General features: G+C 41.7%; 2 protein-coding genes across 3 annotated transcripts in view; both read left to right on the top strand.

Annotated features, from left to right (window-relative positions):
• Positions 1-11,994, top strand: part of ehmt1b (euchromatic histone-lysine N-methyltransferase 1b) — an 82,422-nt gene extending 70,428 nt beyond the window's left edge. For both annotated transcript variants that reach the window (XM_084325194.1, XM_084325195.1), the window contains exons 22-26: positions 2,983-3,098; positions 3,954-4,040; positions 4,177-4,255; positions 5,548-5,723; positions 9,694-11,994. In XM_084325194.1, the coding sequence (XP_084181320.1) occupies positions 2,983-3,098; positions 3,954-4,040; positions 4,177-4,255; positions 5,548-5,723; positions 9,694-9,883 (648 nt within the window). In that variant the 3' untranslated portion in view covers positions 9,884-11,994. The remainder of the gene's footprint in view (positions 1-2,982; positions 3,099-3,953; positions 4,041-4,176; positions 4,256-5,547; positions 5,724-9,693) is intronic.
• Positions 11,995-12,846: 852 nt separating this feature from the next.
• LOC311237066 (uncharacterized protein) lies at positions 12,847-21,268 on the top strand (the record flags this gene model as incomplete). Its single annotated transcript, XM_084324874.1, has 3 exons — positions 12,847-13,097; positions 14,181-14,502; positions 20,965-21,268. Exons 1-3 carry the CDS (start codon positions 13,037-13,039, stop codon positions 21,266-21,268), a joined length of 687 nt encoding a protein of 228 aa, XP_084181000.1. The 5' UTR covers positions 12,847-13,036.
• Between the last annotated feature and the right edge of the window lie 2,795 nt (positions 21,269-24,063).

Raw genomic sequence — 24,063 nt, 5'->3', positions numbered from 1 at the left:
CTTTCCTAATTCAGACTGTGCTCGCGGGTCCTTAAGCGTAATCATTTGAGTGAGTTAGATGGGGTCCCAAGTTCCTGCTGCTCCATTCTCCTGGAACCTATTACGAAAACATTTGAAGCCATATTCTCACTGAAACTAATTACCGGTAGACATCTGCTTAACAAGGAGTGGTCATGTTAGTTTTTTTTTGTACGATATTTTCTCCACTTCTCAGTTGCTTGTGTGTTTTATTAGCTTTCTTTAGTTTCCTTTTATTTCATTTTTAATGATATTGTTTTGTGTTGTCCTGTTTTTGTGAAATCTGTGTGCTGCCTTCTTGGCCAAATAAATAGTGTAGGAATGTTGTTTTTGGCAGTGATCCGACGCCTTATTAGGCATATATTAAATTGTCATTTTAGTCAACGCCCAGATTTGGGTTAGTGGGTGTAGCGTTCATGCCAAACGGCGTCTCCGTCCTAGTCCACATGTAAACACAGGTGTTTTTCCTCCTTTGTTTAAAAAGAGAAAATCCCACCCACACCAACGGTGTCGGTCCAGACAACAAATACGCTATACAATGAGACTGCAGGGAGCTCTCCGTGGTCCCGATTGCAGAGAAAATGTCCTATACAGGGCAATAGTATGATGTCCACTTTTACCATTAACTCTGGTTCCACCCGTCCACACGATTGTGTATTTTTTAAAACATCGTTTCAGAAAATCTTAACGCTGGCAGGAGTAAAGTTGATCAGAACTGTTTCTGTTTTGTAAAATAGTTAGATTAACGCTAAATAATGAACAAAAACGTAAAATGAACCAAATGGCCAGACTGACTAACTTTTGATATTTTGTTCATGATTAACAGTTAGCGACGTGGCCTGAATAACATTCCTAAACCTAATATTCAAGTTTTAGTTTTACAGATTCTAATCCAAAACATCATGATGTTAAATCCTTTTTGAAATTATTTGGCTCCCTTGCTAATCCTTCTTTGTGAAATACCCCTGTTTAAAAAATAAATAAAAGATAATTTAAAAGAAAATACAATATGCAAGCAGACGTGAAGTACCGGTACCTCTTTGTCAGTGAACTTGGAATAAAGTATTTGATATAAAGTGAGAAACTGCTGAGCAGACAATGACTTTCATCAATTATTTATAGAGAGGGATACGGGATATCATTTGAGAGGTAACTGCAACTTTGATAAACGTTATGCTCGCACCAATCTCAGGAGCAGGTGCATATCATCCTATGGAGTAACTGGGTGGAATGGGCTAGATGATAAAATGAAGGAAAGCTGAAATATTGCTCTATTAAAAATTATTAATTTTTTTATAAGGGAATGATATTTGCCAATTACCAAAAAGAGGAAAGGGGAGGTGACTATTGTCAATCTTCTGGATTCTAAGCTGTTTTCTTTTTCTTTTGTACTACATTGTGGATACTGATATTATTTATTTATTATATGTTGTTTTCAATGTTAAGAATAATAATATAAATAACTTTAAGAATGAAGTATTATTAGGTAATGTGGATATTTTCCATTATATAATATCATTGAATTATTAATCAATGTTCCCACATGGAAGTGGCGGATGGGGGTAGGGCATGGTAAGCTTAGGCTTCTTCCTACTCCTTTTCGAACAGTTGTATATTTTTCATTGTTTGTCTTTTTTTTTATTCTTTTTTTTAAATCATGTTCGAAATAAAGATTCATTCATTCATTGATTGATTGAAGTTTATTTCAAATATGCAACACAACAAACAAACAAATAAGTACAGATATAGCCTTAAGCCTTTCAAATAATAAATGTATATAAAAAATAAGAAATAAAAGATAACAAAGAACAAACTAACTTATTTTTTTGTCATTTACATATTTGAAAAGGAGTGGGAAGAAGCATACTTATTTAATCCCACCCCTTTTTACTCATCAGAACATACTATATTATATTTACTAATTCATACATTACGGTACTAGACTTATATTGAAAAAATGAACTTAACAATAAATGTCTTAATAATACCTTATTAATATTTGCCAAAACTGTAGGCTACCCTGTATAGTTCCTCTAGCCATTTTTTATATATATAACGTCACGGTGACCAATCGCAGCCACTCTTATTGTCTGGGACCAAATACGGCCACGCCCCACTCCCAGTAAAGTTTGGGGCGACGCTGAAGTGAATATGGAAGTGGCTCTCAAGGTGACGATTAGACAACACTTTCTGTTGTCAGTAGATGGCATCATTGGTTTAAAATGAAAAGGTGAAAATGTTGAAAACTACAATAATGCATTTCCCAAGAGCGTTAGCACAGGTCGCAGGTCACTGGGATGCGTCTATATTCTTCGACGTAATCTGAACAGCGTTAAACTATTACTGCGACCTCGGTATAGCGACCGCGAATGGTAAACTAATTAAGTGCGCTGGTAGCGTTACATATGTTGTCTAAAGGGGGACATATGGTACAATTTAAGATTTGAATGATAATCGGCATATAAAGGACAACACAAAGCATCGTTAATTTGTAAGAAACCTCAATGAAAACGGTGCAGGGTGCTATTGTTATGAAAATGTGATAGAATCCTATAAAAATGTGGCCGCATTTGGTCTACGTTCCGATATATAACTATACCTACATATGCACATATATATATATATATATACATACATACATACATACATACATACATACATACATACATACATACATACATACATACATACATACATACATACATACATACATACATATATACATACATAAACATATATACTGCCAGTTATCAAACCCCTTCTTCATCTCTACCTCTGGAAAACCATTTGACTGTATTTTATTTTAAACAGTTTTATGTTTTGACATTGCTTTAACTCCACAATCAGACCGTTCCATAATTTTACTCCGCAAATTGAAATACAAAAACGCTTCATGGTCGTTCGAAAACGGTATCTTTTGAAATTAAATGTTCCCCTTAACATTCATTCATCTCTGGTCCTCAGGAGGGTCGTCTGCTGCCGGAGTTCTGCCAGGAGGAGCCGCCTCTCATCTTCGAGTGTAACCACGCCTGCTCCTGCTGGAGGACCTGCAAGAACCGCGTGGTGCAGAACGGAATGAGGTATTTACATTGTTATTTTGTATATTGTACCGGTATGTTGTTTTATTGTATAGTATTTTATGTTTCTCTTTTATTACTTGTGTGATTTTATATTTGCCTCCACTACTGCACCTTAAGTTTGAGTCCCAAATCTCGTATGCCAATATTACGGAAGTGTATTGCTGCCACACCAGAAACAGAAAAAAAATATCAGTATCACGTGACTTAACGTGATAACTTATTGTTTTAACATAAAACGCTTCACGTTATAAAGTTATTGTTAAGTTGGTATAACGTGAAATGTTTTATGTTAAAACTAAGTTATCACGTTATAACATGAAACAACTTATCACGTTATAACGTGAAACGTTTTATGTTAAAACAATAAGTTATCATGTTATTATGTGATACTGACCTTTTTTTTCTGGTGTGGCAGCAATAAAGTATAATCTAATCTAACTGCATCTCCCACTAAACTCATCTGAACCAATGAACACACGCATACAAATGCACTCACTCACACTCTCTCGCCATCTATCTCGCACTCATTCTCAGATCATCCAGCTTCTGTTTTCTAACACGGCAATATTTATTCATATGTATTCCATCTAGCAAATCCTAATCACTATTATTTTGATTGATATTGAATCGCGATAACCGATTTATTTGTAATCATATGACGACGACAGATATTTCTTTTTGACCAAAAATCTTCTTCTACAAGTTACCAAAGACACACACAAGCGCAAAAATTGTAATTGAAACTCGAGCAAATATCCATAAACTCTCTCTGGATTGTTTGGTTGTGTCGTTTGTTTTAAAAGGTAGTTAAAATAATAAAAACAATAAAACTTAACGAGAGTGTGTATCTTGCAGGATCAGGCTCCAGCTCTTCAGGACCGGGAAGAGGGGCTGGGGCGTGCGGGCGCTGCAGGATATACCCCAGGGGACCTTTGTGTGCGAGTGAGTCCAAAATCTTTTGTATCGTCTTTCCACCATGTGCTTATGACGTTTACTTGTGCTCTTCTACATTCATATCACTCTTACCCGTGATTTGCGTCCTAGAAACGTAGTAACGACTAACGGGTCTTTTGCGTAGGTATGTGGGGGAGATCATCTCCGACGCCGAGGCGGACATGAGGGAAAACGACTCCTACCTGTTCAGCCTGGATAACAAGGTATGGTGTGGGAGATGAGACCCCCTTCCCCCCCTCTCTCTTTGATCTCCCTCTACCCATCTTTCCTTCTTACCCCCATCCCTCCCCCCATTCCTTCCTACCCCCCTTCCCCACCTTTCCATAATATCCCCAAAGATGTCGCATTCATTTGACCCCCACCCTTTCCAGTTTGTATGTATAAAGATGTTTCAAGATCCAGTGAGGGGTCTCTCTTCCCTGGTGTCCTAGCTAACCACCTCGTTGAGAGTCATCCAGCCTAACTGACTATTTTGTATTGATACTTTGAGTTAATAAACTCTTTTGACTGAGTAAGTTGTTCAGCTTCGGCTATTTTCCACCACAATGGTATGAGCCCAAAGCAGAACCATCTGATATCAAATACATTTTTTAAATACATCCTTAATTAGGGATGCACCAATCTGACTTTTTCAGTCCCGATATCGATACCTGGGCTTTGGGTATCGGCTGATGCCGAGTACCGATCCGATACCCATTGTTCAATTAATAAACTGTACTGTATGCCTCACTGTGTGGAAGAGACTGGGATCATTCTTTTGTGCAACATCAGGCTTGACTTAAAACATTACTTTCCTAACTTAGTGAAACAAAATGTAACAAATTAACACAAACATTTAAAAGAAGAAGAAGAAAAAATAATTGTCCCCGATACCCCATCTAGCTATTTTTAGTCATATCGGGGGCCGATATCAATATTGGATCGGTGCATCCCTATCCTTAATCTCACAAGACGCACAGCTCTGACATAGTGTCATTAGGGATGGGTACCTTTCACATTTTAACCGATACCGGTACCTGTGAATCGATACCGGTACCCAACGGTACCTTTTTTCGGTACTTTAGTCTCAAGACATTTAATTTACCTACCTCAGTCGTAAAAAAAGAAAAAATAACTACAATTTCGACAGTTTTCGGCTTGTCATTGCTCCGACTGCTTTGTTGTTGAATCAAGTCAAATCCTAGGTAAGCATATATTGTGCGTGTGAACGTTGACATGAAAAGAAAAAAGTAAAAAAAATAAAAATAAAAAATCAGTATCTCACTTGATTCGATACTCGGTAGTACCGACGTGTTTCGGTTCGGTACCTCAAAAGTACCGAATTCGGTACCCATCCCTAGTCATCACTGCACAGCACTGCCGAACTGCACATCTGGTCATGTATTTACCCCTTACTTGGTTTCTTGTGTAATCGTAATCTGTCACTTGGTGATCTTCAGCTTGTACTAACTCTTTCGTTTTTGGACTTATTTATTTATCCCCCCCCCCCACATAGTTGGGTGATGTGTACGTCATCGATGCCCGTTTCTACGGCAACATCAGCCGGTTCATCAACCACACCTGCGAGCCCAACTTGTTTCCTTGCCGCGTCTTCACGACACACCAGGACCTGCGCTTCCCGCACATCGCCTTCTTCGCCTGTGAGAACATCAAAGCAGGAGAGGAGCTTGGGTAAGGACAACCTATATTGAGTATTTTTTATTTGATTGAAGTTTATTTCTAATATGCAACGACAACAAACAAACCTTTTTAATTTGATTGAAGTTTATTTCTAATATGCAACAACAACAAACAACAAGTACAGATATAGCCTTAAGCCATTCAAATAATAAGTGTATATATAAAAAAGAATAACACACATATTTAATCCCACCCCATTTTACTCATCATCAGATCATACTTTAGTAACTTAAAGGGGAACTATTTTACTATTTCTTTCACTATTTGGGCACTTTTACACAATTCCTGTGAGTTTATGGAACACCTCTGTAATTATATATTTTTTTTTAATTCATTGTTTTGTATTTCTAATCAAGTCCTCAAAAACAGCATTTTTCTACCTCAAGATCTCGAGCCGTTTTGAGCCTGGCCACCTAAACCACTGCGCTGCGGCGCCGGCGCCTGAACATTAACATGCAGCGGTGTCTTTCTGACATCACATATCATCACATTTTCAGATGACTCAGTTCAGTGAGGGTGAATATTGTGAGAGGAGAATTGGAAGAATGCGCCAATATGAGAATTAGAGACATAGATCATATTAATATAAGTCCACATAGCTAGGAAACAATGCTAAACAATGAAAAAGGCCATTTATAAGATAGTTCCCCTTTAACTAATTCATACTTTACTAACTGCTCTCTTACTAACTGACTTATAATAAAAACATTTACTTAGTTAACTAAACATTTTTGAATAATTCCTTATTATTATTTGCCAAAACTGTAGGTTACCCTGTATAGTTTTATATACATATACGGTACATACATGGCCGCCTAGTTATAGTTGAAAGTGGGGGTGCACTTTTTTTTCTTTTTTTTTTATGTTTTTTTTTTTTTTTTTTTTGACAGGCAAGGGGTGGTTTGTGCCGGACCCCCTCCATAGCAGATTTCTTTTTTCATTTAATGAACCTGTACGTGCAATTTCCTGCAATATAGAGCCTTAAATCATTATATATATCATTCTACATTAAGGAGAGCAATACACTTATGAATACACTGAACCGGTTTGAATACACAATCTTTATGCTAATCTGTAAAGAAAGGGAGAGAGGGGGGGGATATATAATCCAAGTATTTGTGTCTTAATTTGTTATGTTATCCTACACTGCTGTCTGATATTTCCATTACCTGTGACTCTTTGGTCTCTTTCTCTCCTTCTCTGCCTCCATCCCGGGTCTGCACAGTCACCATATCATTCTACATTAAGGAGAGCAATACACTTATGAATACACTGAACCGGTTTGAATACACAATCTTTATGCTAATCTGTAAAGAAAGGGAGAGAGGGGGGGATATATAATCCAAGTATTTGTGTCTTAATTTGTTATGTTATCCTACACTGCGGTCTGATATTTCCATTACCTGTGACTCTTGGGTCTCTTTCTCTCCTTCTCTGCCTCCATCCCGGGTCTGCACAGTCACCATATCATTCTACATTAAGGAGAGCAATACACTTATGAATACACTGAACTGGTTTGAATACACAATCTTTATGCTAATCTGTAAAGAAAGGGAGAGGGGGGGGGGGATATATAATCCAAGTATTTGTGTCTTAATTTGTTATGTTATCCTACACTTTAAGCTGTCTGATATTTCCATTACCTGTAACTCTTGGGTCTCTTTCTCTCCTTCCTGAGTCTGTACAGTCACCATATCATTCTACATTAAGGAGAGCAATACACTTATGAATACACTGAACATCATTATGAAACATTTCTATTGCACCCTTACTTACAATTCATTATGAAATGAAAATGGGGGACCCTGATGTAAACAAGACGAAAGTCTTTCTCTGGTCTGCATCCCCTTAACAATTGTGTGTATTGAGCCGTACTGTACTGTACCCATTCTGCAATCTGTTATTGATTGATTAAAAATGTTATTAACATATTGCAGAATGGGTACAATATAGTACGGCTCAATACACACAATTGTTAAGGGATGCAGACCAGAGAAAGACTTTTGTCTTGTTTACATCAGGGTCCCCCACTTACAATTCATAATGAATTGTAAGTAAGGGTGCAATTAACACCGTGCAATCCATTATTTGTGGAGCCCGCCCTTTAAGTCTTTGAGCTATTAGGCTACTAGGGTTCTTACTTTGCGTTTTGGTGTACTGAAAAATGCTCTGATGTCTGTATTTTTTCTTTTTTCTGCCATGGTACCTGGTTGGCTGGACACACACACACACACACACACACACACACATTTTCATTTCAGGTATTGTACCTTAAGATAATTGAAAATCTTGATTTACCGTAAATCCTCAAATATAGGTCTTCTATTTACCTCAGCTGCAAAGAGCACCAGGCCTTTATTAGAGAGACTTGTTATATAAGAGGCAGGCCTTAATTTCTAAAACTGACACTCATGGACATAATCCCTTCATTTTCAGACTTTTATTGCATTATTATTATTATTATTATTATTATTATTAGCATTATTATTATTAGCATTATTATTATTATATTTTTAATGCGTACATTGTCTGTCTACATTTATTTAGACTAGCATTGGTATTTAAATATTGAGTGCAGTTGAGTAATTGTGGGATTAACATAATTCACACACTGAACAGAGAACAGAGATGGAGGAGAACAGAGAACAGAGATTATTATTATTCTAGATAATATGACAACGTTAGCTAGCGGCTAACGCCAACGTAACGCTATATTATTATTATTTATTAGTTACGGACTTACGGTATGACCAGATGGCATTTCGGACCGTGAAACACTTTTATTGTATTGCGTGGTAGATGTTCTACCACTCGACAGTAAAGACATCATGTCTAACATAATAGTTTGTTTGAACAACTGAACTTACTTAGTGGAAAATCCTGCTGTTGTTGTAACTTGTGCGTTGTGCCTAAACTAGTGTTCACGAATCACGCTGCCTGCCTGTGTACCAGCTTACTGTTACACCTGGAGTGGAGGCTGCAGGCAGCGGCGCGCTGTGCAGACTGGAGTGTGAGCCGGCCGGGCTCCACTCTGTCTGCGGGACTGGATCAAACCATATCGGGCAGGGGGGTGTCGCAATCTTTGGAAACTTAAAAACTTGCTATTAAGTGTCATTGCGTATTATTAATTTGATTGAAATTACGTAGTTATGGTTAGATAATATTTATATATTGGGGGGGGATATATCATATGATCAAAAAGTGATGGAGCAAAGAGACAAGTTTGCTCCCCCAAGTTCAATAGTCCTAGAGCACGTGCATCGTCTGCTCTATTACGTAGGCGTCTATGTATACATATATATACAACTACATACCTATGCACATATATACATACACATATAGTATCATCATAGTGTTTTCACAACCAGGCAGTTGATTCGAACCCTTGGTGTGAAATCGTTTGCAACAAAAGCTGCAACGAAATGTTCCGCCGTCGACTAAAAACACACCCCTTCAAACAATATCTTGAAAAATAAATACATTAAAATAACCTTCTTACGGTCTGTACTATTATGTACCTTACTACTATGCCACTATACTACTACCTATCTTGCTAATATGTCTTTCTACTATGCACTCAGAGTGTAACTCAAGATTGACACTATTTGACGAACAATACCACTGACCCTTAGCTGCCAGAGATGTTCCCCTCCTGGTGACTTGTTGTTCACAATTTGTAAGTCGCTTTGGATAAATTAATGACTAAATGTAAAATGTAAAACAAAAAAATAAAAATACATTTCACAATTTCACTTTTGAATTCAACCATTTCAAACAAACGTAGGCATGGCGGCGCCTTAAAAGAAGACGCCAACATTTTGGGAAATTAGCTTATCGTCTTCTCCAGAGAGACAAGAAGATGGATGCCAGTTTTCTCTGTGTGTTCCTTTAAGATGAAGTAAAAGCTCCAAATGCTATGGTCATTTAATCATCCCTGCCCTTTTTCATTCTCCTTCCACAGGTTTGACTACGGCGACCATTTCTGGGAAATCAAAGGCAAGGACTTTAGCTGCGACTGCGGCTCCTCCAAGTGCAAGTACTCAGCGGCGGCCCTCGCCCAGCTGCAGGCGGACAGCACCCCCGAGGCGCAGCAGCAGCCCAGCGCCCTCCCCGACACCAGCTCCTCCACCACCCCTCCCAGTCCCTCCTGAGGCCCCCGGGTGGACGGCACCCCCGAGGCCCAGCAGCAGCCCAGCTCCTCCACCACCCCTCCCGGTCCCTCCTGAGGCCCCCAGGCGGACAGCACCCCCGAGGCCCAGCAGCAGCCCAGCGCCCTCCCCGACACCAGCTCCTCCACCACCCCTCCCAGTCCCTCCTGAGGCCCCCAGGCGGACAGCACCCCCGGGGCCCAGCAGCAGCCCAGCTCCTCCACCACCCCTCCCGGTCCCTCCTGAGGCCCCCAGGCGGACAGCACCCCCGAGGCCCAGCAGCAGCCCAGCGCCTCCCCGACACCAGCTCCTCCACCACCCCTCCCAGTCCCTCCTGAGGCCCCCAGGCGGACAGCACCCCCGGGGCCCAGCAGCAGCCCAGCGCCCTCCCCGACACCAGCTCCTCCCAGTCCCTCCTGAGGCCCCGCCCCAACACAAGACTTCTAGGCCAGCGGAGTGCGGTCTCCGTTTCCCCCGTCCCTGTTGACTCTCCCGACCCCCACCCCACCTCACCCCCGGGCCTATGCTATATTTCTCCACCCCCCCCCCCCTCCCCTTTCCCGGTTAAAGTAATGAACTGTCATCCGGAGAGGGCCGTCGAGTCCCAACGCAAACCTACAGACTCACAGGAACAGCCAGACGCACACAAAACGTCTGACATGAGCTGCTCCTCCTCCTCCTCCTCCTCCTCGTCCTCCTCCTCACCAGCACAAACTTTCTGGACTTCTAGAACGTCCACATGTGCAGGATACTGTGTGGACAGAACGCCTGCTGTGTGATGGATAATAGGCGTCTGAAGCTCAATGACTTGTATGTATATGTCGCGTGAGAATGATTTGTCCCTCAAGCCTTCATCTTCTTTTCCTCTCTCTCCCGAGTAACGTTTCTTTTACATATGACAGCGGAACAGTGTATAGTGAGGTCCGCGAGGAAAGTTTTCAAATGTAAGCACGGCACTTCCCCTACTCCACTTACACCACAGACATAATCAATAACAAGTCAATAATACATGTGTGAATTTGGTTTACCCCGTACTATACTTTCACTGCTTGGTAGAGAGGGGGGGGTAACCATAATCACGTTAGTAGGACTTAATTTCATAAACATTTCTATTTGGAAAATAATGTGCCAGGTATTGATATCATGATCATAGGACTTATGAACATTTATATACTTAAATTGTGAGGTTTTAAATCACTTTTTACTCTTGAGCCATATGTCTCTCTTCTACGTGAATCAGCGTCAGTTTGTTACATCGGTTGTTTTGGGTAAACCTTTTGAAATAAAATATAACTTTAATTCAGTATAAATTCAATTATGGCATTAATTATGTCTCTACAAGGGGCTGTCGAGCCACAATCAACAAAGATTGATCAAAAATGGTTTTCTATGAAATGATACAGCAGTGGTCCTTTTTCTGCGTTTAATTCTCTCTGTGTGAGAGAGAACTGTGTAGCTTTGTTTTTGAAGGATGGTTTATTTGAAATTGCTAAATGGTTTACCTATTGTCATGATCATGGAATTTGGCTGAGGGGGAGAGGGCATGTTTTATTTCGAAAGCCAACCTTAGCATACAGCTGAGTGCAAGCAATGCGATCTGTATAGTCATGTATCATACCATTCCTGCAAAATGTGTTGAATATACTTTGACTGAATTGGCAGATATTTCTTTTTTTTCCTTTTTCTTTTTTACGCATGTTCGTATGGGTGACTCATCGTCATTAAATATTATTTTGCCACAATTCTGGAGGAATTAACCGGGTTTTAACTCGAATGGAGTGAAACGCAAGCAAATGGTGCTGACAGAGTTTCTTGTTTTTAGTTTTCATTTTATATTCCTCAAGTGAATATAGTTTGTAAAATACAGTTAAGATGAAGATTTAAGTTTCTTTTTTATGTTTTAAAATTTGACCTCTTTTCTAACTGTAGTTACTGTAGTTAGCCTGTTTCAATTTTATTCCATGAGTACATGTTGATGGAAACAAAACACAATATCCTCATGTCTTTATAAATGTTGTTAGTAAAGGTAGTGACTCTTGTGCAAATTATTGAAAGGTATACATTCAAAAAAAAAAAAGTCATAGCAATTTCTTTACTTTTCTGTTACATATTTCCGGACCGTGGAAAAACACCCATCTAATTGGTTGTATCCTTTTTCAATAAATTTATTACTAATGTATGAATCCTGGTTTGCATTACTCTTTTGACGCCAACTCCTGTAGAGAGGATATATTTGTTGAAATGTTAGCGGAGAATGTGCTGCATTTGAATGAAAAACATCACATGCATTATTAGTCACCATGGTTATTTCAGATATTTTGAGTCTAGGGAGATTGTTTTCTACCTTCTTATCTCCTCTGTGCATACAGAGTACTAAAGTGACTTCACACGCCCAGTCTGCTGTCGACTCGACCCACACATGAACTGCCTCGCGGTACAGTTTTGACAGACAGGCTTTGGGGCTTGGCACTGAATTATTCCAGCAGCATAATACTGCATAACCAGGCTCATGCACACTTTCCTCATTCTCCATCCGCTTAATGAGTTCAGTTTTTCCAAAGCCTTCTCACCTGTTTTCTGGGAGAGTGTGTGTCCGGCAAGAGCTGTTGAAAAGCTCTTAAAAACGGATACAGCACAATTAAAAGGGGAAGAGTTACTCTTACTCCTGTTACACTCTGTTCCTCTGACATGTATGCCGCGTACTGGGAAAAGCAGTGTGGAACATTCTATACGCTTGACTTGAAAATATGCCCAGTAGAAGCATTTAGGGGGGCGGGGGGGGGGGGGCAGGAAGTTCCTCTTGATTGTGCATCTGCGGGTCTTCTAGGTTTCATAAACTTACACGGTGATTGCTCCCTTCCTGATTGCCGTGACAGACGGGGGGAGCAAAGAGTTGATAATGGATCTTGAGAGATTTCTCCTTCAGAATTGAAGACTTTTGGTCTGAGAACAAAGTTCTCTAACTGGCAGGACAGGAAATGGCCTTTCCGCATTCCAAGGGTGGCAAAGTCAGAAACGCTTTGGTGTGCCCCTCTCCTTGTGCCTCACAGGGTACAGCTCCTGCAAGCAGGCATATGTGTTGCACTGTGTGAACTTGGAAAATAATCGATTTAGCATTTTATTGTTACATTGGATTTATTTGCCAACTCCGCTGCCATGAAGAGAGGAGTCCCCACCAACTCCATGTGGGCAGAGAGGCGCTCAACTGTGGTTTATGGTAGGTTCTCTGTTCTGGATCTTGAAGTTGCCCTGGGCTCCTTCAGATCCAAAATACCTAATTATGCCCATTATTTTCTGCTACTGTATTCAGCGTCACACAATTCTACATCTTTTCCACTATGTAGAATTGCATTGACAGTGATTTAAGCCTGAGGTCATCTGGAGGGTTGGGGAGTAACTGAGTAAATCTGATTATGTTTTATTAGGATCCCCATTAGCTGACGCCTTAGCGACTTCTAGTCTTCCTGGGGTCCACAATCGAATTACATTAATCTGATCACAGAAATTGGTAGCAGATATTCTTTCAGATTATGTGTTTTTAAAGATGTTTACTTGTTGGATACGGTAAGTCAAAACTATTTGAAGGGGGAGAAGGCATTTTGATTTTGAATACTAGCCTATGTTTTACACAACGCAAAATGATTGTCGAGTGGAAAACATCATCCATTTAACTTCATAATTCTACATTGTTTTAGAAGTAGTGGAAAGTAACTAAGTATTTTTACTCAAGTACTGTACTACAATTTCGATCTACTTGTACTTTACGTGAGTATTTTCATTTTTGGGAACTTTATACTTTATATACTCTACTACATTTCAAAGGAAATATTGTACGTTTTACATTTATCTGAACCCATCTGTTACTAGTTACTTAGTTTTAAGAAAATTATTAATTTTTGCATAGAAAACATGGAAAGAATGTTTGAAGATTATATACTTTAAAATGTGAAGCCTGTCAATTTCAAGAGGAGCTCATCAGAGCAGCATAACTGAACAACGCACCACTTTAACATAGCCTATAGAGGTCAATGGATCGATGATTGAACGCTTCCAATCACTGGAATACAAAAATGTCATGTAGAATGTGTACTTTTACTTTAGATACTTAAGTACATTCTCAAATACTTCTTTACTTTTACTTAAGTAGAATTTGAATGGAGGACTTTTACTTTTTGACCAGAGTACTCGGGTAAAACTACTTTTACTTAAGTAAAGGAACTGTGTACTTCTTCCACCACTGCATGGGTCTACAATTGTCACCAACATGATTTCTGTCGTATATACACCTTTGAAATTACAGCGTTCCGTTCAGCCACATTCAGCTCGTGGAAGATGCTCACTTTGGGCGCGGAATACGGCACGTGGGCCCAGGCGCCAGAGAAGAGCAGTAGTAGGCAAGCCGTGCTCGACGAAGACGGGGATCCTGTGGATGATGACGGTGACAGGGACGGGGACAGCAATGTCGACACCGAACCGTCGTGGAAAATGGCCGAAAGAGACACTGGGCAACAGTACGACACCGTCTTCCACCTCGAGGGGGGCCTTGACTTGGAAGGAGGAGACGGCGTGAGTCACATGATTCGGAAGCACGAGCTCCTCAACAGCACACCTTGGTCCAACAGGTGAGCAGAACCAGTATGAACGGGCACGTGCACACATAGAGCCCAAAGGGTGCTTGAGCACCTGCCTTTTTGAGCCTCATAAAAAAAGTGCCCTTTTTGAATAAAAATAAAATAAAATATTATTATTATTTTTTTTTTTTACCGGTACGCATATAAACTGCCCTTCCAACTGAAAAATGTCAGAATAGAATCAAAATATTAGGTAAAGAGAGAGAGAGATGCCCCATATTCCATTGCAGTTTGCATGGCCTCCTCAGCGTGCCTCTCCGTGGACCTATATATTATGCATAGCGTGGGTGGTGATGATGATGATAGAAACCGCTGTGCCTGTGGCGCATACAGTTGAATGCTGGTATTACACTCATTGAGGGACACGAAGAAGTCAAGTCCGATGGGATTTGGGAATCTCAAATACAAATCGGGATTGGAATAAAAAAGACATTTATATTAAACAATACAGAATATACAGCACTTCTTGGGGTCTGTAAGGTAAGCACTTATTCCCTCCCCCCTGAACATTTATGGAGATGTATGGGCCTTTTAAGTTAGTGATAAAAGTGTCTTTCAAGGATAAGTGAGCTCCTGCACTGATTATTATAGTTCAATATTCAATATTTGATCACCAAAAACCCCCAAAAAGCATAAAAAGGGGGCCCCCCCACCCGCATAAAAAGGGGGCCCCCCCACCCGAAAGGGGCCATTAAAAATCAGGTTCGCGCGCTACGCATGCTCGGTTAAAAGACACCCAGGTGTAGTGCCCTTTTCAGCCTTTGAGCACCTGCCCCTCTAAAGTCCTGTGCACGTCCCTGAGTATGAATGTGTGTATATGAGTATGAACGTTGATTATATGTCCATGACAATCGGCAGAAGGGTTCTGTGCAAGATTATGTTAAGGATGACTGGCCTGATATTAATAATAACTTTATTTATATATAGCACCACCATTCAATCATACAGATTGCAGCTCAAAGTGCTTTCCACAAAAAACTAAACAAAAGGATAAAGAAAGAAAGAAAATGGTAATAAAGCAATTAGATAAGATAGTACAAATAGCTAAATTAGAATGTAAACAATACTTTAGTCAAATTTAGTTTGATGTCAAAATAAACAACACCATTCAACAGGGCGACGTTTCATGTGTTGCATGTTGAGTGCTATACCGTAAAACGACCAGCAGGAGGATCCAAACCCCACCCGGCTCCAATGGCTACTGATGCAACACGATGTTATGACAGGCCATCAACAGATACATTCTGAAAACAGTTATTCATTGCAGCAACTGCAAGCATGTCATGTTCTTAATAACGCGCTTGCTTTTCTAGTTGTACATTTAAATGTGCAATTTAGAGCGTGATAAGGAATGTTTTGAGAATGGAATTTAACTATTTTGGGGGGGAGAATGTGATTGATTGATTGAAAACTTTAATTAACAGATTGCAGAATGGGTACAGTACAGTACAGCTCAATACACACAATTGTTAAGGGGATGCAGACCAGAGAAAGACTTTCGTCTTGTTTACATCAGGGTCCCCCATTTTCAATTCATAATGGCATTTATGACATATAATATGCAAAATACAGATATACAGATATAATAATCTAATCTAATCATCTAATCTAATAATGACATTTATGACATACATGACATACAGATATACAGTACTGTTACATTTGTGACATACAAGATATGCAAATATACAGTATTAAACAGATCCTAACAGTAAATATATACATACGAGGGAGAGGGAACACATTAGGAGGGGGTGGGAGGGGGGTTCAGACATTTACAGGGGCCAGTTTCGAATCGCAGCCTCCCGTAGGTGCTCCTCTCGGGTCCCGTGGGATTCCCACGGGATGGGAGTCAAATTCACTTTGAATCCCGTGATTGGGCAGGACCGGGAGTAAACGTCAACGGGAGCAGAAGGGAGTGGGAACTATGACAACAAAATCAATGGGATTCGGGCGGGAGTGGGAGGGAGTGGGATCAGTCTCTGTGGGAGTGGGAGGGAGTGGGATTTTTTTTTAAACTCTCACTCGGGAGTGGGAGAGAGTGGGATTATTTCTGTGGGAGTGGGAAGGAGCGGGAGTCAAAATCCACTCACATGTCAGCCTCTATTGTGGTATTCACTGACCTTTGGGAAGTATTTCGACATGTACATGGGTACTTTAGTGGTGTAGTGTAACTTGTAGACCAGGCCCATTGCAAGTTGCTGTACTCTGTCGTCTACTCTAAGCCATCCTAGGTTGTCAAAGTGGGCAGGGGTGAGGTGGGTTCTAGGAGTAAGGCCAAGCAGTAGTCAGACCAGTTTGTTTTGTGATGTTTGTAATCTTGTTTTTAGTGCCTTTGAGGTGCTTTGGTACCATGAGGTGCAAGCATAGTCGTAGTACCCTTGAATGAGTGCTCCTGTTAGAGTCTTCAGGGTATTTTTGTTTACCAGAGAGGAGATCCGGTACAAGAATCTTGTTCGTTGGTTGACTTTTTTTATTACATTGGATGCCATCTTGTCACGGGGAAAGATTTGCCTCTAGGATGGAACCCAGGTATGTAATTTAATCTTTCCTTGTGACAATAATTGTCACCCACTGTAACTGAGAAGCCGTTGGTCTTGCTGAGTTTTTATGTGAGGACCAGTTTCAAACCAGGCGCAGAAATCCATTCAACCTTTATTTAAACTCAAGTGGACGCCGAGGTTTCCCGCCATTTACAGCGACGTCGAGTATACAGTTTAAAATACATAAGATACAAAACGTGTAGGCCAATCACAACACAATAAAAACAAGGTAAAAAAACTGAAAATCTGATGAAAATAAAGTTGAAGTGAGGGTGTGGTGTATATAAGCGTTCTCTCAGATTTCTATTTTGAATTCTAGAGCTTCATAACCATAAATGGCCAGGCAGTAGCCATCGTTACGTCACCATTAGAATCTCACTTGCGAGATTGTAGCCACGAGACCACAGCTTTCGTGCTTTTTTTTTGTTTCGGTTTATATCTCGGCAGTGAAAGTGATGTCAGTCACACTCATCACCAGTGATGATTCATCACTAACTGTGATCAACTGTCTGTATATGGAATAGTTTGCTACTGTAATGGTTTCTGACTGGTTATAAATGCAGTATAGACCTATAACCCCCCCATTGTTTGTTTATGAGAATCTCTTCGGTTTTTTGAGTCCTCAAGACAGATACAATTTAGATCTACATTTACATTTACATTTTGTCATTTGATTTAGCTGACGCTAATTTTATCCAAAGCGACTTACAAGTTTTGTACAACAAGACAGCAGGAAGGGTACAACTCTTTTACAATCTACAATTTAAATAGCATAAAACTGAAATATGTTCTCTTGTACAGTAATTCTGATTATCTGATGCTTTGATAAGCTATCCATAGTGACTAGCTTGGCTATAATGTAAAATTGTATCATATATTAATGGAGGTCTATGAATTTCTTTGTTCACCAAATGGCCTATTTGGTATAGGGTGTAAATATCAGCCTAAAGTGCCCTCAATGAGCTGTAAATGAGCCTATAAGTCTTAGTATGTTGGAAATAGAATTTCTGAGTGTATGACCTGTGAGCTGTGAATGTAATGGCTGGGATATGTTGATGTGGTATAAAAGCTTAATAACGGCTAAAAATAACTTTGATTTAGTCCAGATTATAATTGCACCTGCTTCACATACATGTTGATGCGTGACAGTAGAAGAAAGAAAGAAAGAAAGAAAGAAAGAAAGAAAGAAAGAAAGAAAGAAAGAAAGAAAGAAAGAAAGAAAGAAAGAAAGAAAGAAAGAAAATGACAAACAAAAACAAAAAGTAATCCAGAAAGTGTGAAAAGTATAAACAATGTATTTTTTATTTTTTTGTATCCACTTTTTTCTCCTCTTTTTCTATTGTTCTCCCATCCCAATTCCTCTGTGCCAATCTTTCCCTCCCCTGTCTTGAACATTGCTCGCATATGCCCCCCACTGGCCGGTTGTAGGGAGGATAGAAGCCTTGCATCACGTGTCCCCTCCGGTACACGAGGAGGCAGCCTGTCACATCTTTTCACCTGCCAGCGCGGACTCTCATTGGCGTGTGGGAGGCTCACACTAACCCCGCTATTTCCTGTCTCTGCTGTGCAGGCGTCCCCAACCAACCTGTAGGAGTCGCTGTCCACAACGTCCAGATTACCACCCATCGACTTCCACCCGCTAACTCTGCCAATTTAATTAGTATGACGGCCGGCCCAAGCCGGAGGCAACGCCGACAGCCGGAGTTGAACCCGGTGTCTCTTGCGTTGGTGACGAGTGCAATGTCCGCTGCGCCACCCAGCCGCCATTCTAAACAATGTATTGACATTTTGCACAAAAGGTTGAATTGGAATTCTAGTATCAAGTGTGGAGTGGTGGATAGTATTTAGACAGACAATGAAGTCAAGTCAAGTCAGTTTTATTTATATAGCACATTTACAAATGACTAACAGCCAAACCAAAGTGCTTCACAACATGATAAAAACACATACAATGCAATAGAATACACTAACATTACAGAAAAAGGAAAAGTACAGTACATATAAGAAAGCAAGGGCAAAGTGCAATATAAAAAGAGACAGGAAAATTGGATAAAAAGTCCAGTGTGACAGCGGACGTCATGTGTACAGTAAATGCTAGGCTAGCTCTGGCCAGGGAGAAGAGGTGCGTTTTGAGCAGCGATTTTAAAAGCCTCTAGGCTCTGGACAGATCTTATGTGGGGGAGGCTGTTCCAGAGCCGAGGGGCAGCAGCAGTGAAGGCTCTGTCTCCCCTGGTTTTAAGCCATGGCACCTCCAGCAGCAGCTGGTCAGCAGACCTTATAGAGCTCTGGATGGGGTGTGGTGATGCAGGAGCTCAGCTAAGTACAGTGGAGCCAGCCCGTGTAGTGCTTTAAAAACAGTCAGTAAAAGTTGATTAAGAAGATTATTGAAGAAAAAAATAAGTCTAGTTGGTTGCAGAAACATTCCTGTCTTGAAGAGAGAGAGAGAGAGAGAGAGAGAGAGAGAGAGAGAGAGAGAGAGAGAGAGAGAGAGAGAGAGAGAGAGAGAGAGAGAGAGAGAGAGAGAGAGAGAGAGAGAGAGAGAGAGAGAGAGAGGGGGGAGGGGTGAGCTCTAAGACTAGGAGGCATGCAGGCTTAGAAATTACTCAAATCAAGTGAGCTGATGGATAAACACTATATCACCCCACCCGAGTTCACACAGAAATTAAGATGATTTCCATAAGCAGTTTGTTCTGCGCTCCTGACGCATGGGGGAGGCTCCTCTCCAATCCACGCAGTCCTGATATAGACTCCAGTTATATGCTTTACTGGATTACATTTCACAAGTCATAGGCTATACACCAAAATGGTGCTCGTTTGGTGTTTTTCATGGTAATAATAAATGTTTCTCTCTTCCAAATTTGCCACCAATCCAAAGAAAGACGAACCTATGGCATGTTATATGAAATCAACCGATGTAAGTAAATCACGTTTGCTGGCCTATTAATAAATCAAGACTGTCAGACTGGATACGATTATAGCCATTCATTAATCCAATTAGTACAACGATACCCCCCCTCTGGGTTAAATAATGCATCTTGGATTGACTCCTATTCGGTTATTATTTCGTTATTGTAGGAACTATTTTCTTCACTGTATGCCAAGGTAAAGATAAGATTGAATTAAGCCTATAATAAAGAATGACTTGGTGGTGTTGGCCTCGGGTCTAGGAGGTTTTGGGAAGATAATTAGCCCTCAGCCGCACATTTATACTCACCCAACAGCTGGTGCGCTCGGATCGCTGATAGGCTCATTCTGGTCACATGTGCTCATCATAAATGTACCGACCGTGTTTGCTGTACTTACTAACCCCGCACTGCGAGGCACCCAGAGGGATGAGGAGGAGACACAAGCTCGGATTGGATTGTTTTGTTTTTGTTTTTTGCTGTCAGGAATTTTAAAAGAGAACGAGATCGAGGCGATGTTCTGATTCTCCCTCTCTTATCGACTGACATCTTGGACGTTTTTCGGGATACTACTTTCAACTGGTGTTTCGGTGATTACATGATGTTGTCGATATTGGACAGAAGGACACTTTGTCCGTCTAATAATCCTACTTTTTAATAACCGATATGGATGCAATATGTGGAGTGAACTATACAAATTATTCGTGAGGCAGAAGAAGAAGGGCACCCCGAAGGTTATTTGGTTTGAATGCAAACTTTATTTCCAGTTTAATTTCCCGGAGGATGGTTGAACGGGGAGGAGGACCTAAAAGAAAAAAGGCTTTTCAATGAAACAACATTATTTTTCATCATCTCCGAAAGCAGCAGCCCGTCGATAAACAACACTGATGCTGCTAAAGCTGTGGTTTGGATCATAGGTGTGTTTGTTGTGATGCTTCTCCTCTCCGTTTCCACTGCTGTCACTAGTTTGGATTTTCCTTGTTGTTGGGTCTGTGCGTTGTTTCCAGAATGGCTCGCTTCGCAGAAGATCTCCCCAGCCGCTATGGAGGAGGTGGAGGTGGAGGTGCCGGGAGAGGGGGACCAGGCGCCGGCAGAGGGGGACCAGGCGCCGGGAGAGGAGGGGGCGCTCCGGGGGGTCAGAGGATGTACAAGCAGTCGATGGCTCAGAGAGCCAGGACAATGGCCATATACAACCCCAACCCCGTCAAACAGAACTGCTTCACCGTCAACCGGTCCCTGTTCATCTTTCGCGAGGACAATCTCATTAGGAAGTACGCGAAGCGAATAACCGAGTGGCCATATCCTTTCTGACCCAAATCACACCACACCACACCAGGGGGTAAAACACACCACTGCGTAAAACCACCACAGCAAAGGTCAAACGAGGTGCCATTCGTTGTTTTTCGTATAACCTGGCATTGCTTGGTTGGCATAAGCACAGTAGGCAAACAAACACTTATCATCGTGGCTGTAGGCAATTTCAAAACCACGTTACAGCACTTGTGTTTATTTGCGCATCATCGAGATGACATGTTCAGCCCCACTTTGTAACCTGATCCGAGAAATGACAACATATAGTCTTTTTCTTGGGCACCATTTGATCAAACCGATCAAGCGGTATGGCCGTTTATTTGTCGACCGTTTGCTTTCCGTGTTTCTCTTTTAGTGCAACATTGAATGCACCTGTCGCTCCACACATACTTATCACTGTGACACGATGGGTCATTTTTCAAATGGTCACTCACAAGCGAAATGACCTATAGCCACTAAGCCACCCCTTGTATAGGCACACGTTATGTGTATATTGACAAGTCTCTTTTCCCGAACAAGATAACAAAAAAAGATAAGTTATTTTGCCAACGTATTCGCTGTGAACAGAAGTATTTCGGCTATGCAAACCAAGCCCCTTCTATAATTGATCAGAGTCCAACATTTGTATTGGATTACCCACGACGTGTTGATAAAGGAACCGTGTGCGTAAAACGCGCGGCCACTCCAAACCAACGTTTTCTTTTGGCGCTCCCTGCCTCACAGTCTTCCGCCCTTGTCTTGAGTCGTATTTAATAATTTGATAAAAAGCCCTTGGCTTCCTTCCTTGTGTCTTTTTCGCACGGTATGGTGGAGTTTGGGGGGAGACCGCTGCTCCCTCCGAGGTGGCACTAATAACGCCTCGTTGTCTCGGTCCAGAGGAGCGCTCTCCACGGTGCTGAAGCCGCCCACGCCACTCTCTCTGACGGCGAGGGCTGGGGAGCCGGAGGGCGCACGACAAACGCGACCAGACAGCTGAATATTTCTGTGTGGGCGACAGTGAAAACAATATTCGCCGAAATGCACTGTAATAATGACGCCTATCAATTTATCCGTGCCCCCCCCTCCCCCCATTTGATATGACCTAAATGCTCAACAGGGACACAGAGAGCCATGGTAAATAATTACTATCTGACAAAATGGTCAAAACGGCATATCAATTCATTACTTGTCAGCAAAACGGTGTTGAGGTTGTGTGATCAGGGGGGGCTATGGGTTCCTGTGGGCAGATTATTCTTGGGTCTAACGGTCCTTAGACTCCTATTCCCTTGTGCATCATGGTTACACAAAAGGCCCTGACCCAAGGGGAGTGACCCAGTACAAATGGATTGCAGAATGAAGCAACCATTGAATACTGGTTGAAATGGTCACCCATCTGGAAAGACAACGAGCCCACGTAGCCTATAGCTTATTTCCTTGCAGCTTCACTGGGAAGAGGAGGAGGAGGCCATATTTTGAGTCAGATGAATTTGATTGGAGTTATATGGTATCACACAGAAACATATGATTGCATTGAGTCTTTGTTTCTCATCACTAAAACACAGCGGTAGCAATTTAATGATATCAAACGAGAACGAATAGCTCATAATCAGTCAATTACACCACAACCCTCTCAATATTCAAAGATATAATTCGTCCACAACACTGATGCATGTTTTACATATAGTCGACTTCCATGGAGAGAAACACTATTTGTCACGCAGAGTGTGAAATGAGATTCTACAAGTGAACTGTGTTTGTATTGTGCTGCATGAACATCTCTGTCTCCACACTTGTGTGCCATGTGTTCCTTAACCTCCACACTCCGTTTGAGTACCTGATCCTGGCCACCATCATCGCCAACTGCATAGTCCTGGCTCTGGAGCAACACCTGCCTGCCAGTGACAAGACGCCCCTGTCGGAACGCCTGGTAAGTGTTTCAATACAAAAGGGGTTGTTCTTCATCCAGTGTGGCGCTATTATTCGCACAATGTATACTGTAGCTACTGCATTTGTTTTAAAGAGAGAGAACGAGAGGGGAGCGGCCGGGTAGCCCAGCGGACTAAGCGTCTGTCTACTACCGCAGAGACACTGGTATCGAATCCGGCTGTCAGCGGTGCCTCCGGCTTGGCCGGTCGTCATACTGGCGGTGTCAGCGGGAGGGAAGCCGGTGGGGTGGTAGTCTGGTCGTTGTAAACAGCGACTCCTACAGGTCGGTCGGGGCGCCTGCACAGCGAGGGAGGGAGATGGTGAGGGTAGTGTTACACTTCACCAATGAGAGTCCTCGCTGCCAGGTGAAAAGAGGCTGCTGGCTGTCTCCACATGTATCGGAGGAAGCATGTGATAGACTTCAGGGCTCCCTAGACCGACCAGTGGGGGGCACATGCGCGCAACGACCAGGAAGGGAGGGGGGCAATTGGCATAACGACTAAATTGGGATGGGAGGAAAATACAAGAAAAAATAGGAGGAGAAAAAGTGGATACAAAAAAAGAGAGAGAGAGAGAGAGAGAGAGAGAGAGAGTGGAGGGAGCGATAAAGATAGGAGAGAGAAGAGAGAGTGGAGGGAGAAAGAGAGGGAGAGAGAGAGCAAGACAGAAGAGAGATAGTGGAGGGAGAGAGAGAGCAAGAGAGAGAGGGATAGAGAGAGAAGAGAGAGGGAGTGGAGGGAGAGAGAGAGAGCGAGAGAGAGAGAGAGAAGAGTGGAGGGAGAGAAGAGATAGAGAGAGAGTAGAGAGAGAGACAGAGAGAGAGGGAGTGGAGGGAGAGAGAGAGATAGAGAGATAGAGACGGAGAGAGAGATGGATGGATCTCTCACTGT

Source organism: Notolepis coatsorum, assembly GCF_963971535.1.
Source record: "Notolepis coatsorum genome assembly, chromosome: 11".
Lineage (NCBI taxonomy): Eukaryota > Metazoa > Chordata > Actinopteri > Aulopiformes > Paralepididae > Notolepis > Notolepis coatsorum.
Note: the sequence above shows the minus strand (reverse complement) of the source record. Positions and strands in the feature narration are given on the sequence as shown.